General features: G+C 46.8%; 1 protein-coding gene across 2 annotated transcripts; it reads right to left on the reverse strand.

The window, feature by feature from the left end:
- Positions 1 to 7,523: 7,523 nt before the first annotated feature.
- ING1 (inhibitor of growth family member 1) lies at positions 7,524 to 12,903 on the reverse strand. Of its 2 annotated transcripts, none has more exons than XM_046665106.1 (2): positions 12,660 to 12,903; positions 7,524 to 8,486 (listed from the first exon to the last, which is right to left on the reverse strand). In XM_046665106.1, exons 1-2 carry the CDS (start codon positions 12,793 to 12,795, stop codon positions 7,783 to 7,785), a joined length of 840 nt encoding a protein of 279 aa, XP_046521062.1. In that variant the 5' UTR covers positions 12,796 to 12,903; the 3' UTR covers positions 7,524 to 7,782. The 2 variants fall into 2 exon arrangements, with proteins under 2 accessions (XP_046521062.1, XP_046521063.1); XM_046665107.1 differs by lacking the exon at positions 12,660 to 12,903 and adding an exon at positions 10,624 to 11,000.
- Positions 12,904 to 12,909: the final 6 nt, after the last annotated feature.

Raw genomic sequence — 12,909 nt, forward strand, 5'->3', positions numbered from 1 at the left:
GCGCATTTTGGTTGGCCAGCCCTCGGTCCCCTGCCCACCTCTTCGGCAGCTGGTGACTCTTCTTATGCTGGTTTCCTTGGCTTAGGCACCTGGGGATTTTCCTTTCTGTGTGTGCTCCTGGGGATGTATTTAAAACTTTTTCCCTCAGTGTATTTCGTCCAGCATGTTTAGCGTGTGGGGCTCAGTCCACCACACTGACGAGGTTTTCGCAGTTCCCGTGGATTGAGCACACTGGGTCTCTCCACGTCATCTATTTGATTTCATTGTCTACACCTTTGCTTCTACAGCTGACCCTCTGCTCGCTCTTTCTGCACTGAAGGAATGTTGGCCTGACACCCTCAACTGTCAAGTCCGAGTTGCCTCATTGACGAGCAGAACTTAACGCTCTTGGCGATGGAACCATTTTTTACCCCATGCACACTGCGTTGTCGTGACTTCACCAGAAATGTCATTTGTTGGCTTCTTCCCTATGCCAGATATTAAAAAACATAAATAAAATTGTCAGAAGAGTCCTCCTACAAAGTGACCTTATAGGAGTAAAAGAGGAAATAAAATTAGTAAGTCTGCCCATGTTTTTGCTTCCTCGAGACATCAGCCTCAGTAATCACAGTAATCCTGCCACTCCGAGTCTTTGCTGGCATCATCAGATTTGCTCTTCTGTGGTCTATTTAGTTGTCTTATATTTTTCAAAGATTAGGTTGCACTGCAAACTCCGTGGCAGGAATTGTAACCTCATCTAAGATTTGTACCACACCAATACGTCCTATCAGAGCTCGATAAATGATGATAATTGCTTAGTGTACAGTCAATGTTCAGATCGTGTTTGAAATATAGAGTAATATAAATAAACCCCACAAACCGTTTCATAATTGTCCTCACACATTCTGTTCTCACCCTTCCCTTCTGGAGCTCAATCCAGTTTTCACTTCTGTTGACGTTCTCGAGTCTAGAAATAAGGTTTCAAAATTTGCAAAGTGAAACACTCCTTGCTGGTCTTTCGTGTTGACTGATGAGCGGGGAAGAACGCTGGGGAAGTTCATCCTTGTGCGTTATTACCTCCAACCAACTGATACTTTATGGCAGATCTTTGTGCCCTGAAAGTATTTCACTGCTAGTCAACTTTTAATTTTTCATGTTTATGGAGATCAATGTGCAAAGAATCAAAAATATGTTAAAAATCACGTATGCTGACCATGGAATAATTATGATCCTCACCACCACCTAATTTTTACTTACCCTTAAAATGCAAAAGTTAATTTCCATTCCCTGAGCACATCCCAACTCACAGGGAAAGAAGGAAGCCGGATCCAATCTGGTTGCCATGGTGGCAGGATAACGATCCACTTTAAACATGGCATCTATGAGGGCAAGGACTTCAAAAATGGAAAGCTTTACTCTAAACATAGTACCTGATGGTCCAAGCCAGGCTTGCAGCCGCTCAGCGTCTAGCGTGCCATCTGCCCCCTTGGCCACAGTTGATGCCAAGTGGATCTGTCTCCACTGAGGCCAAACTGTTTCTCCCGTCGCTCGTTTCTCACATCTACGCTGCAAAGAGAAAGCCGTGCTGCCTGGCCTCTCTGCTGCTCTGCCTCCTGGGTTTCCCGAGACTCCTCTGATCTTTTCCATCTCTGCTTACGGCATAGTCAGTCAGTTACTGTTACTTGCAACAAAAACATGCTTAAATACAATAATAGAGGAAACATAAATATTTATCAAGCAATTTCTCATGCAAAATAAATTTGGGAGACAGCAAACCATTTCTAAGCATCTTTGTAAATGGATAAATTGTTAATAAACCCTATGAACAATTATTTGCATTTGTTCTTATAAAATTTTATAATAGAAAATATTGAATGCATTGGTTGATCAAAATCTAACCAAATTCAACTTGTCGAATACGAATCATTTAGAAATATTGCATTTCTAATGGCCTATGCATTTATCCTAAAAATATTTCCTTCACACAAATCAATTTGAAACTCCATTTTAGGTGTGATTATAGAACGTTTAGAAAGTCTTCTAGGGGGCCGGCCCTGTGGCGCAGCACTTAAGTTTGCATGTTCCGCTTCTCGCTGGCCTGGGGTTCGCCGGTTCAGATCCCGGGTCCGGACAGGGCACCGCTTGGCACGCCATGCTGTGGTAGGCGTCCCACATATAAAGTAGAGGAAGATGGGCATGGATGTTAGCTCAGGGCCAGTCTTCCTCAGCAAAAAATGAGGAGGATTGGCAGCAGATGTTAGCTCAGGGCTAATCTTCCTAAAAAAAAAAAAAGAAAAGAATGTCTTTTGGGGCCGGCCCCGGGGCTGAGTGGTTAAGTTCTCGCGCTCTGCTTCGGAGGCCCAGAGTTTTGCCGTTTGGATCCTGGGTGCGGACATGGCACCACTCATCAAGCCATGCTGAGGCGGCATCCCACATGCCACAACTAGAAGGACTCACAACTAAAAATACACAACTATGTACTGGGGGACTTTGGGAGAAAAAGGAAAAATAAAATCTAAAAAAAAAAAAAGAATGTCTTCTAATGCTTTAGAATGTTTTAAAACGTCTTGTTCTTTGTCGATTCTTAGATTTATTATTATTTGACACATTTTATTGAAGGCCTCTGGCTTTCCATGCAGAGCGACTGCCCACACGTGGAAGAGCACACGCAGCGGGACGGTGCTGCCCCTGAGGAACAATCCCAGAAGGAGGCAAGGCGGCCCCGCTAACTTGCTGAGCGGCCCCATCAGTCTGAGCCTGTACCCTCACCTCCACACGGAACGGACTGCACTCATATTCTGTCCACTCAAACTCAGTCGAGAGGTGAGTCAACAGAAGTTTAGTGGGCTTTGATTGCTGCTGAAAATAGAAACTCTTATTTCTCTACTTACTTCTGTGTTCTACAAACAGAATCATTTACGGAAAAGCAGCTGCAGACAGTTCTCATGCAGGATGAAAGACGAAGGGGCCACTTTCTTCTAGGCTGGACTCGACTTGTTTCTCTCCAGCTGTAAGGAAACTCAATTCCATTTTTCAGAACACATCTGTTAAAGAGAATAATCCACAACTGACCAAAAATATTACTCGAATCATTTGTATGGTGCTTAGTACTTACACGCATGAGCTGGGCTGATCCCGCTAGCTGTGGGATACACACTATCACTGGTATCCCACATGTATCACTGACATATTATCACAGTGCCTGAGGACAGGGGCTGAGAAAAGGGACATGGAAACTAGTCCAGATTCAAACCTTCCGACTTCAAATCTCACGCTGATTCCATGACAGCACTCTGCCCCTGGTAAAGTGCTTACAACCTTATGGTGAAATGCAGTCCTGAAATTTACGGTAGGACAAGACAAGGAACATGCTTGGACGGTGCACTGATTCACCTGGAGGAAAGGCAGGCGCATGTGAGGTACTCGGTAGCACAGGTCTTTCATTCAGGCAAGAAGCCCAGCAATGAAGACCCTGGGCTGTGCCTGCCTTGGGTTCCTATTCCAGCTCCACTCCTGGACCAGGCACTTCTTAGGTCTTCTTGAGTTTTCTCAGTCCTAAGTTGAAGGTAATTCCCTACCACACAGGGCAGTGAGGACCCAGACAGATCACTGTAGACACTTAGCTCTGCTCCTGGCCTCGATCAGTACGGGCCAACAGGGCCAGGCCCTGACCACTGGGCAGGTCTCCTGGTGCAGCATGCTGGTATGAGGATGGAGGTTTTTCAGCCAAGGGAGGGAAGTACGGCCTGGTGAGAATCAGGTCCCGTCACTTGGGTCTTGGCATCCTGTCCAGGAATACTAACATCTACGTGACAGGGTTGTTACAAAGAGTTAACACAAAGTACACAAAATACCGAGCACAGAACGAGCACACAGCTGACGTTAAATGGTGGCTGTTAATTTTATATCAGGGATGTTGAATAACTTTAAAGCTGACTTGCTTAAACAAGCGTTTTGTTTACTAGAAAAACTCTGGGGGCTGGCCGGGTGGCACAGTGGTTGAGTTCGCACGCTCCCTTCGGAGGCCCAGGGTTCATAGGTTCGGATCCCAGGCACTGACCTACCCACAATGCTCATCAAGCCATGCTACGGCGGCATCCCACATATGAAATAGAAGATGGCCACAGATGTTAGCTCAGCAACAATCTTCCTCAAGCAAAATGAGGAAGATTGGCACAGGTGTTAGCTCAGGGCCAATTTTCCTTACCAAACAAAGAAACTCTGGTTTAACGAAGCATTGCTAATACAAGTCAAGATTTAATCTGTTAGTCTGCATTGTCTTCTTTCTAATCAGGGAATGTAAAATTGAGAAAGTATCGATCCCACCTTTTAATTTTTTTAGGAAGATTAGCCCTGAGCTAACTGCTGCCAATCCTCCTGTTTTTGCTGAGGAAGACTGGCCCTGAGCTAACATCCGTGCCCATCTTCCTCTACTTTATATGTGGGACGCCTGCCACAGCATGGCTTGACAAGCGGTGCCGTGTCCGCACCCGGGATCCAAACCGATGAACCCTGGGCCACCAAAGCAGAACGTGTGCACTTAACCGCTGTGCCACCGGGCCAGGCCCTCGATTCCATCTTGATGATCAAAATCAGGTAACAGAGAGCAGTCGAGGCAAGGAAAGAGAAGGGATTTACTGCTTTTCTCCACTCCAGTTAAAACCGTCTTTGCTGTCACCCTTTTTTATGGGGGGAGAGGACACAGCACACTGGTGTTTGGTTTGTGAGGAAAACAACTGGACAGTTAAAACATTTGGAAACAAAGCTCCTCATAAAAACCTGCAGAGGCCACCTTGACTCCCGACACACCTCGTTCCCACTCTCTTCCTGAGCCCTCCACACACATGGGAACTGAGAGCAACGACAACTAAGAGCCTGGAGAACAGCAGTAATTTCTCCAGATGAGACAAATCCAGAAGCTTTCCTCCCAAACCGCCCGAAACCACATGGCCCCCAAGATTAAGGAGGAATGGATTCCAAGATAAACGGAGAGGGACACAGAAAATAGCCACAAAACCTTGTTCTACACATGCCATGACTGCAAAGAATCCTCAATCAGACAGATCAATGGAGAAGAGCCAGACCTCCTGCAAAAGCCCATTATGTCTTTAAAAGTGCAGAGACAAAAAATTAATAATTGTGCCTAATGAAAAGGTTTATCATCTTACTACATTTTCCCCTGGAACTGTAACTATATGACCACGAGATACAAAAAGTTATTTCAAGTAAATACCTATTCTTTCTAAAATAAGCACATAGCAGTAATGAAATGGCTTGGACTTTGGCAAACGCTTCCTTACTTCAGCACTCGCAGCCTCTGATGGTCCCTGTACGGAGATGACCACACAACGTCCACGTGGGTGGCCCCGGGGTCCTGTCACTGTAGCAGTCCTTCTCAGGACACGGAGCCACCCTGCACGCCCCCTGCCCCGGGAGCACCGTGCCATGCCTGCTCAGTCCACACCAGCTCATTGTAATGTTCTACATTTAAAAGAAACAATGCCTAGACATTTGTCTTCACTGGAAATTTCACTAAAGGTAGGGAAAAAATATCCAGCATGTGATTAACTACATGCTAGACTCTTACTCACTGAACCTTTTATTTTTCAGGATCACCCTAGATGAAACAGGTATTTTAAAAGTGAAAAACCACTGATCGAGAGTTAAGCAGTTTATTCACTACCAAACCCCTAAGGGGCAAAGATGGGGTACAAAACAGCAAGATGCGGCCCCTGTGCTTGTCTCCACGACAGCTGTCTGCACGGAAACTGAACAGATATGAAGAAATCTGGTATTAGCAACTGTGTTCCATTCAGTCTTTAGTCTCATAACTTAATTTTCATTATTAGCTCAAATTAAAATAGAAGTGAAAACTGGCAAAGAGAGTTTTAACCAAACATTCTTTTAAACTACTTTTATTGCCATTAGATTATCTAGTATTTTAACTTATTTTCATGTAATAAACTTTTGTGTTTAGGTAAATCTTATCAAATTTAAGCACTCAAGATTCTTAAATGTTTTGGAGTTTTGCTGGAAAGTAAATGCCTGTTTGTAGGTATTGATAAGCAAAAAGTTCACATTTTAATGTATCATCAACTACAATTTGCATTTCTCTACCAAATAGCCCTCTATAACGGAAATTCACTGTAAAACAGGGATTTACATTTGTTACAAAGAAAGTTCTCAATAATTGTTTATCAAATGAACAATCAGAAAACAACTTATTGTGTTAGTTATAATAAACACATGCCATAATGATCCTTAGATGCTAAGCGGTTACTAAACTCTTGCTTGTGGAGCTTCATAGACTGTAAAACACACTATGAGAGAAACAAACCTTCTCCAATACAGTACGCCTAAGGTGAACCACCTATCACTCAGAAATGGAAACTCCGCTGACCCTTTTCACTACGTGGGCAATTAAGGACACAGGTTATCAGGCAAGAGGTCAGTCTAAATCAGAGGTCAGCAAAGTTCTTCCGCATGGGGCCAGAAAATAAATAATTGAGGCTTGGAGGGGGTCATCCGGTCTCAGTGCCAACTATTCAACTCTGCCATTGTACAAAAGCAGCCACAGACAATATGTAAGCGAGTGAGCATGGCTGTATGCCAACACTTTATTTATGGACACTAAAATTTGAATTTCATATACTTTTCATGTGTCATGAACTAGGAATCTTCTTCTGAGTTGTTAAGCATTCAACAAGGTGAAAATCACTCTTGGCTCACAGGCAGTACACAGGCAGGTGATGGCTGGATCCCGTCCGCGGGCAGGAATCCCCAGCTCCTCATCTATATATATATATATATTCTGTTTTGACACTTATTGATTTACTTGCAATTAGGTAACTTCTACTTCATTATTAAGTGAGAACAATAATACAAAATTTGCTTAAGGCTTTGTTTAAACTGCTGGTGTACAAATTTTTAAAACAAACACTTAAAAATTACTTATGTCAAAATTAAATGTACTGCTGGAGGAACAAACCGGCCAAGTTTCATTCATCTCCTGACGTCACATCTGTACAGCTCTCGTGCACACAGCAGGAAACACATCTTGGTTTCACCATGGCATCTGGCTGCACTTCTGACTATAATACAGCAAGTGCAAGTTCACTTGGAAATGTACATTTACACACTTTAAATAAACTAAAGACAGCTACACTATGATGTGTGATAGCAAAAGCGTAACTTGAAGTTCCATGACTAGACCACTTCTATTTGGTTTTATAAAAAATGTACCAAATCATTTAAAAATGACCATTTGGGGAATGGACCAGTATACAAAATGTTTGTCACGTAAAATTTAGCCATTTATCTTTTTAAAAAATAATCTTCAAATTCTAAACCTTTTTATTAAATTGTTATATGGATATACACTATTATAGCAAGAAACAAATTTACTATGGGCTATATTTTTAGCAACTTGGCTAATTTTTTAAAAATTAAATAAAATAGCAGCTAAATGAAATATTTTCTTTCCACATTTAATATGTTAGATTGCTTCCAAGTCATCCCCCACCCGAAAAAAAGAAGAATCAGTCTGAGACTCACTTGAGTGTTTAATTCAAACCTCTATTTGCAGTTTCTAAAATGCTGATCCACAGACCACTTTCCTGTTACATATGTGTACCAATGAAAACAAAAGGCAAAGACAATCACTGCCATCCCTACAAAAGGAATGGCTGCTTTTCTAACATTCTTTAAAAATATACACTGTACAGTCCTTGTGCCTCCCCAGAGGTGGCGATGGAATAAATACACGGGCCCGTCTTGTCTCTCCCGCTCAGCGAGGTCCCCCAACTACCTGTTGTAAGCCCTCTCCTTTTTGGACTTCTCCAGGGCTTTGTCCATGGTCTTCTCATTCTCCCCTCGACATTTGGGACAGTACCACTTGCCCTTTGGTTTATGATTCAGTCCCACGCAGGAGAAGTGGAACCACTCGATGGGGCACTCGTCGTTGTCACAGCCGATCATTTCTCCATAGGAGACCTGATTGCACAGACAGTACGTCGGCTCGTTGGGGTCGATGGGAAGGTCTGCGGGGGACGCTTCCCTCTCCGCTTTGGCCTTGGAGCGCTTCTTCTTCTTGGAGGCTTTTGCTTTCTTCTCCTTAGGCGTTCCTGAGGTGATGTCATCGTGGTCATGATTATTGGCTGCATTCTCTCGATTCTCGTTGTTGCGCTGTCGCCGGGACCTCTTGTTATTGGGCTTTTCTGCCTGCGTGATTGTCTCGTTCTTGGACTTATCTTGGCCGGCTTTGCCACTGTGGCCAGTGGTGTCACTGACCTCTTGATGCGCCTCAAAGAGTTCCACATGACTGTCCACCTGCCTGGTCCGGTTCTCCACCAGCTCCACCATCTGACTGACAATCTGGATCTTCTCGTCGCCCAGCTCCTGGCTCCGAATCAGGGCTCTCTGAATGCAGTGCAGCACTCGCCTCTTCTGGGTGCCATCCGTCTCACGTTTAAACTTCTCATAATAGTCATCTAGCTCCTTCAGGATTTCTGGAAAGGAAACATAAGCATTACACCTATAAACACTACTGAGCCTTTAATTTAATTCTCTAGTCTATAGAAAAGTAATTGCATAGGACAGAAATGATCAACGCAAGGCTTCCTTATATGAAAATCCTATAACCTGCAGGCCTCTCTAGCAGACTTTTTTTCCTGTTGAAAAAAATCCGTGGAACTAAATACAAATGTCAACATGGTTCCCATTTAGCCAAGTGGCACTCAGAGCTCCCCAAGGGACTCTGTAGTGCATTCAGAAGCATGGGCAACAAACACTCCTGGGATAGGCAATTAAGGGGAAAAGTTCAAATTTAGGGGAAGTGCTGGGGCCCAAACTTTTTTCCTACAAAATGAATGACTATGTCCTATATTTCCACTGTTTTTACTCAAATATTTTTTGAATAATTTAAAGGCCTTTATTCTCTCTATTTCAATGTACCAACGTCTACAACACCCTAATCAAGTAGAGAATGTATATTATAAATACTATTTAGTGACCCAGGCCCTGGGTTATTCAGTCACGTTGTTTTCCTCCTAGCACTTTATTCCTCTGTATTACTGAAAACAAGAATGGTTTATCACAATAAGCTTTGCTTTAAAATACAGGTGGCAGATTTTACCTGTGCTTTTATTGCTTAACACAACAACATATTCATATCTATGAAAGTTAACAGATTTTAAAACATTATCAAAAACAAAAACCCCTCAGTACTAAATTTAAACCTTCTTGGACAGGTTAGAAGACAGTGTATGTCATTTTAACACGTAATTTGTCAAATGTAATTAGGTAAGTTCTCAAGAAATGAAAGCTGTTAAATAACCTGATTGAAATAAGAAAAGTAAATATTCTGGCCAAAAACCTATTTAAATACACAGATAAAAATTCCCAGAGTCATTTTCCCCAAACAGCTACATTAAACTAAAGAGTATCAGATTTTTTCCTGAAACTCTTTTGCAGTCTCTTAAAATAAGGCAATTCTGCTCTCCAACTAGGAAGTATGTGAGGTGATGTGGGGGGAAAAACGTATAAAATGTAAGCATCACTCCTTCCAGATTTCAAGAGTGGTAAGGCACAAACCTAACAGTAGAGAAAACGTAGGAACTCCGGCCGACACTGAGGTCACCTAAACGCTGTGTTATTTTCCAGGCTATATTCTTAAACTAAAGATAGCTCTGACCGTACTTCCTAGAAGAACAATGTAGACTCTGCCACCAGAAAGGAGGAATGCCATAGTCTTATAATCTCTTAGAGTAATTAATTTTGAAAATAAATAGCCATGCCCAACTTAATCCAAGCTCTATTCCATAGATGTTAAAATATGTTTCTGCCATTTATTCTTAAACGGGTTGCACATTACAAAACTGTTATCATTTGGTTTAATCAATAACCAAATTTCTAAAGACAATGTTAGCATTTCATAGGAAAGAAAACAATTCTATCACACAGCTAACATAAAATTTAATAATATACAGCTTCTTTTACATCACAGGGAAGCTTACACACATGAGAAGCCTCACTTGTGGGAAAGAAAGAAACACCCCATCACAAAATTACTAAGAAGTCATTCTGTTTCCAACACAATTGCATGTACTTAGGCACCTCAAGCAAAGTACTCTGTCCCGAAGGCACTGCCGCATAGGCATCTCTAAACAAGAACACCATGAGAGCTAACTAGGGGGGCATCCTCCGGGACACCCGGCTTCTTCTGCTCCATCAGCTCAAACCGCTGCTGACGCTTTCTTCTAAAAATAAAACTGCTCCACACCGCCATCAATGTAGGAAAGCAACGGTACCACAGAAACAATTTAAGGATTAAATGAGACTGCAGCCATATTTAATCAGATCTGTCTGATTATTAGAAATGCACTTTAATTTTGCATAAAGCTTGCGCTGAAGTTCTTTACGAAGCCAACTTCCATGGTGGGTATTTAAAAAATAACATGTAAAAACAATGCAAAAATAACTTTGAAGAATTCAAAAATAACCTCAAATACCATTTAAAATCGGTAAACTAACTATAATCATCCTTATCAATTAATCTCCAACTGATGCGTCCTAAGCAAAAGACCGTTAACCAAGTTTCGCGTGCAACAGTTTTTCTTTAAAAATAAGAGCTTAATTGATCTCAACCTTTATAGTGAGCCCCACCCAGGTGAGCCGTGACGAGGGCCATGACGGACGTGCAGGCTTCCCGGCTCACTCGCTTGGGGTGGGCGTCGGGGTGGGACTTACATCCCCGCAGGATCCGAACGGGCCCCGCGGCGAGTGCTCAGCCCGCCGGAGATGCCCGGGTTCCGAAGCGGCAGGACGACAGGGGGAAGGCCCCTTACGGGGTGTGCGCACGAGGGCGCTGGAACACTTTAAAGATAAACTTTGCCGCCGTCTTCAAATGTCCTAAATGCTAGTGACGACGAATTCCAGACGGACCGTGGAGACCTTTAAGTCAGCCCGCTACCGTTACAGCCCCGCGCCCAGCGCACTCAGGACCGGCGGCGCCGCCCGGCTGTCCCCGGCCCCGGTCACTCACGCTTCTTCCGCCGGTCGGCACAGAGGCGGCCCGGGGCCACCTGCGGCCCCGACTCGCGCGTCCCTGAGCTGCGTCCTCGGAAGTCGCGGCTGCAGACCTCGGCAGCCTCGCCCGCGGGCCTCAGGCGCCGCCATTCCTCCGCGACCGGAAGTGGCCGGTTCGGGCCCCAGAGCGGAGGCGGGGCTGGCGCCAGCCAATGGGGAGGCGGCCAGGGGGCGGCGCGCCCCGCCCCGGAAGCCGCTGCCTATGGACACCGCCGAGCAGGAGGGCGGAGGCCAGGCGGAGCGCCAATCACAGCGCAGGGCCAGAGAACACTGCCCGCCCCAGCAGCGCCAATGGCCAAGCCGAGGCTGGAGGCCGGGCAACAAGAAGACTTCAAACCAACTCGGCCTCCTCCCTCCTCCCCGCCCCTCTACGAAAGCGAAAAAGGAAGGCAGCGGAAACAGAGAGCCGTGCCAGTCAATGCGCACGGCCCGCCCCGCCCCGGCCCAGCAGCCAATGGCTCACCAGCAGATTGATAAGGACATTCCATGGGCAACGCCACGGCCAATCACAAGGAGGCCGAGGCGGAACGTTCGCAATATGCTAATGAGCCTCTTATAAAAGTCGCTGCGAAGGCGAGCCTCGGGCAGAGCGCGCAGGGGCGCCTTCCCGGCAGGGGTTCTCTATCGGCGTCGGGGCGAACAGTCGCTTTCCACCTCCCCCCTCTCTTCCGTTTCCCTGCTGCGCAGCCCTGTAAACATTAGTAAACTCCGAGTGACGATCCACGTTCCAAACACAGCCCCCAATGCCGGGCCTGACCTGGCAGGAAAGTTTCCCCAACAGCCAACAATTCCCAGCGGACGCGAACCCTCCGCCTCTCTCCGGCACTCTGGGCGGCAAGGGCTGCAGAGAACGACCCACAGGTCCTCTCTTCTGCCATGTTCCTCTCCAAGCCGACAATCTTTGCCCGCGCCCCTCGAGCGCAGCACAGATGGGCCACTTCCTCGCCCCATCCTCCCCTCCCTGTCCTCCCCTTCCTCACCGCACGCACGGAATAAAGCCCTGGCCCTCCGCAAACTACACCCGGCCGCGTCGCCCTCACTCGGTGTCCAGCACCACGGGAGGGCCGGGGGACTGGGCGGGGGCGACCGGGAGGACACCGAGCGCAGTACCGACCCCGGACTTTATGTAACACTCATATTCGGGACTGGGTGGGGGTGGCTCTGAGGATGGCGAGCAGGGCCGGGGGACCCCTGGCCCGCAGCGCCCTCGCCAGCAGCCCTGCGCGTAGCCCCGTCCCTGCACCCCTCAGCCCTGGCGACCGCGGCACATCCCTCCCTCCCTCCGCGCCGTAGCCTGCGCCCCCTGCGCCCCCTCCCCCGCAGCACCCCGCCTCGTCACTTCACTACAAAGAGCGCTTTGCTCGCGCAGCCTGGCATTGAGACCTCTCGTTCCTCCTTCCTCCTCCGTGTCCGGGCTTCGCGCACAAGGACCTTGGCGAATCAAAGACGCTCCAGACCTTTTGTTCCTGCCCTGCAAGGGCCGCCGCCGCGGGCCCGCAGCTCCCCGGGCGGGGAACAGGACGGCCCGCGGCCCCGCGGCGCGCCGCGACCGGCGGGGATGGAGCGGCCGCCCCCGCCCATCCATCCCGCCGTACCTTGGTATTTCGCGTCGATCTCCCGCATCAGCGAGACGTTTCTCTGCAGGTCGAAAGGCAGGGACTCGATGGAGTCCAGGTAGTCCTCCACATAGTTCACCAGGTGGATCTGCTCCCCGTTGGCAGGGCTCAACATGGTTCACCGAGGTCCCCGGCGACTCGGCGCGGCTTTCCGCTTCCTCCAGCCCCCGCCCCCTCGGAGCCCAGCGCTGCAAAATGCAAAGCTCCCGCCCGCCGGCGCCCCCCCTCC

This window comes from Equus quagga, chromosome 6 (assembly GCF_021613505.1).
Source record: "Equus quagga isolate Etosha38 chromosome 6, UCLA_HA_Equagga_1.0, whole genome shotgun sequence".
In the NCBI taxonomy this organism is placed as follows: Eukaryota; Metazoa; Chordata; class Mammalia; order Perissodactyla; family Equidae; genus Equus; species Equus quagga.

Excerpts from the sequence above, each read along its gene's own strand:
- ING1 (XM_046665106.1), bottom strand. The coding sequence starts at position 12,795 with ATGTTGAGCCCTGCCAACGGGGAGCAGATCCACCTGGTGAACTATGTG. Across the intron at positions 8,487-12,659 it reads GATCGACGCGAAATACCAAG|AAATCCTGAAGGAGCTAGAT; the intron begins GTACGGCGGGAT and ends TTTCCTTTCCAG.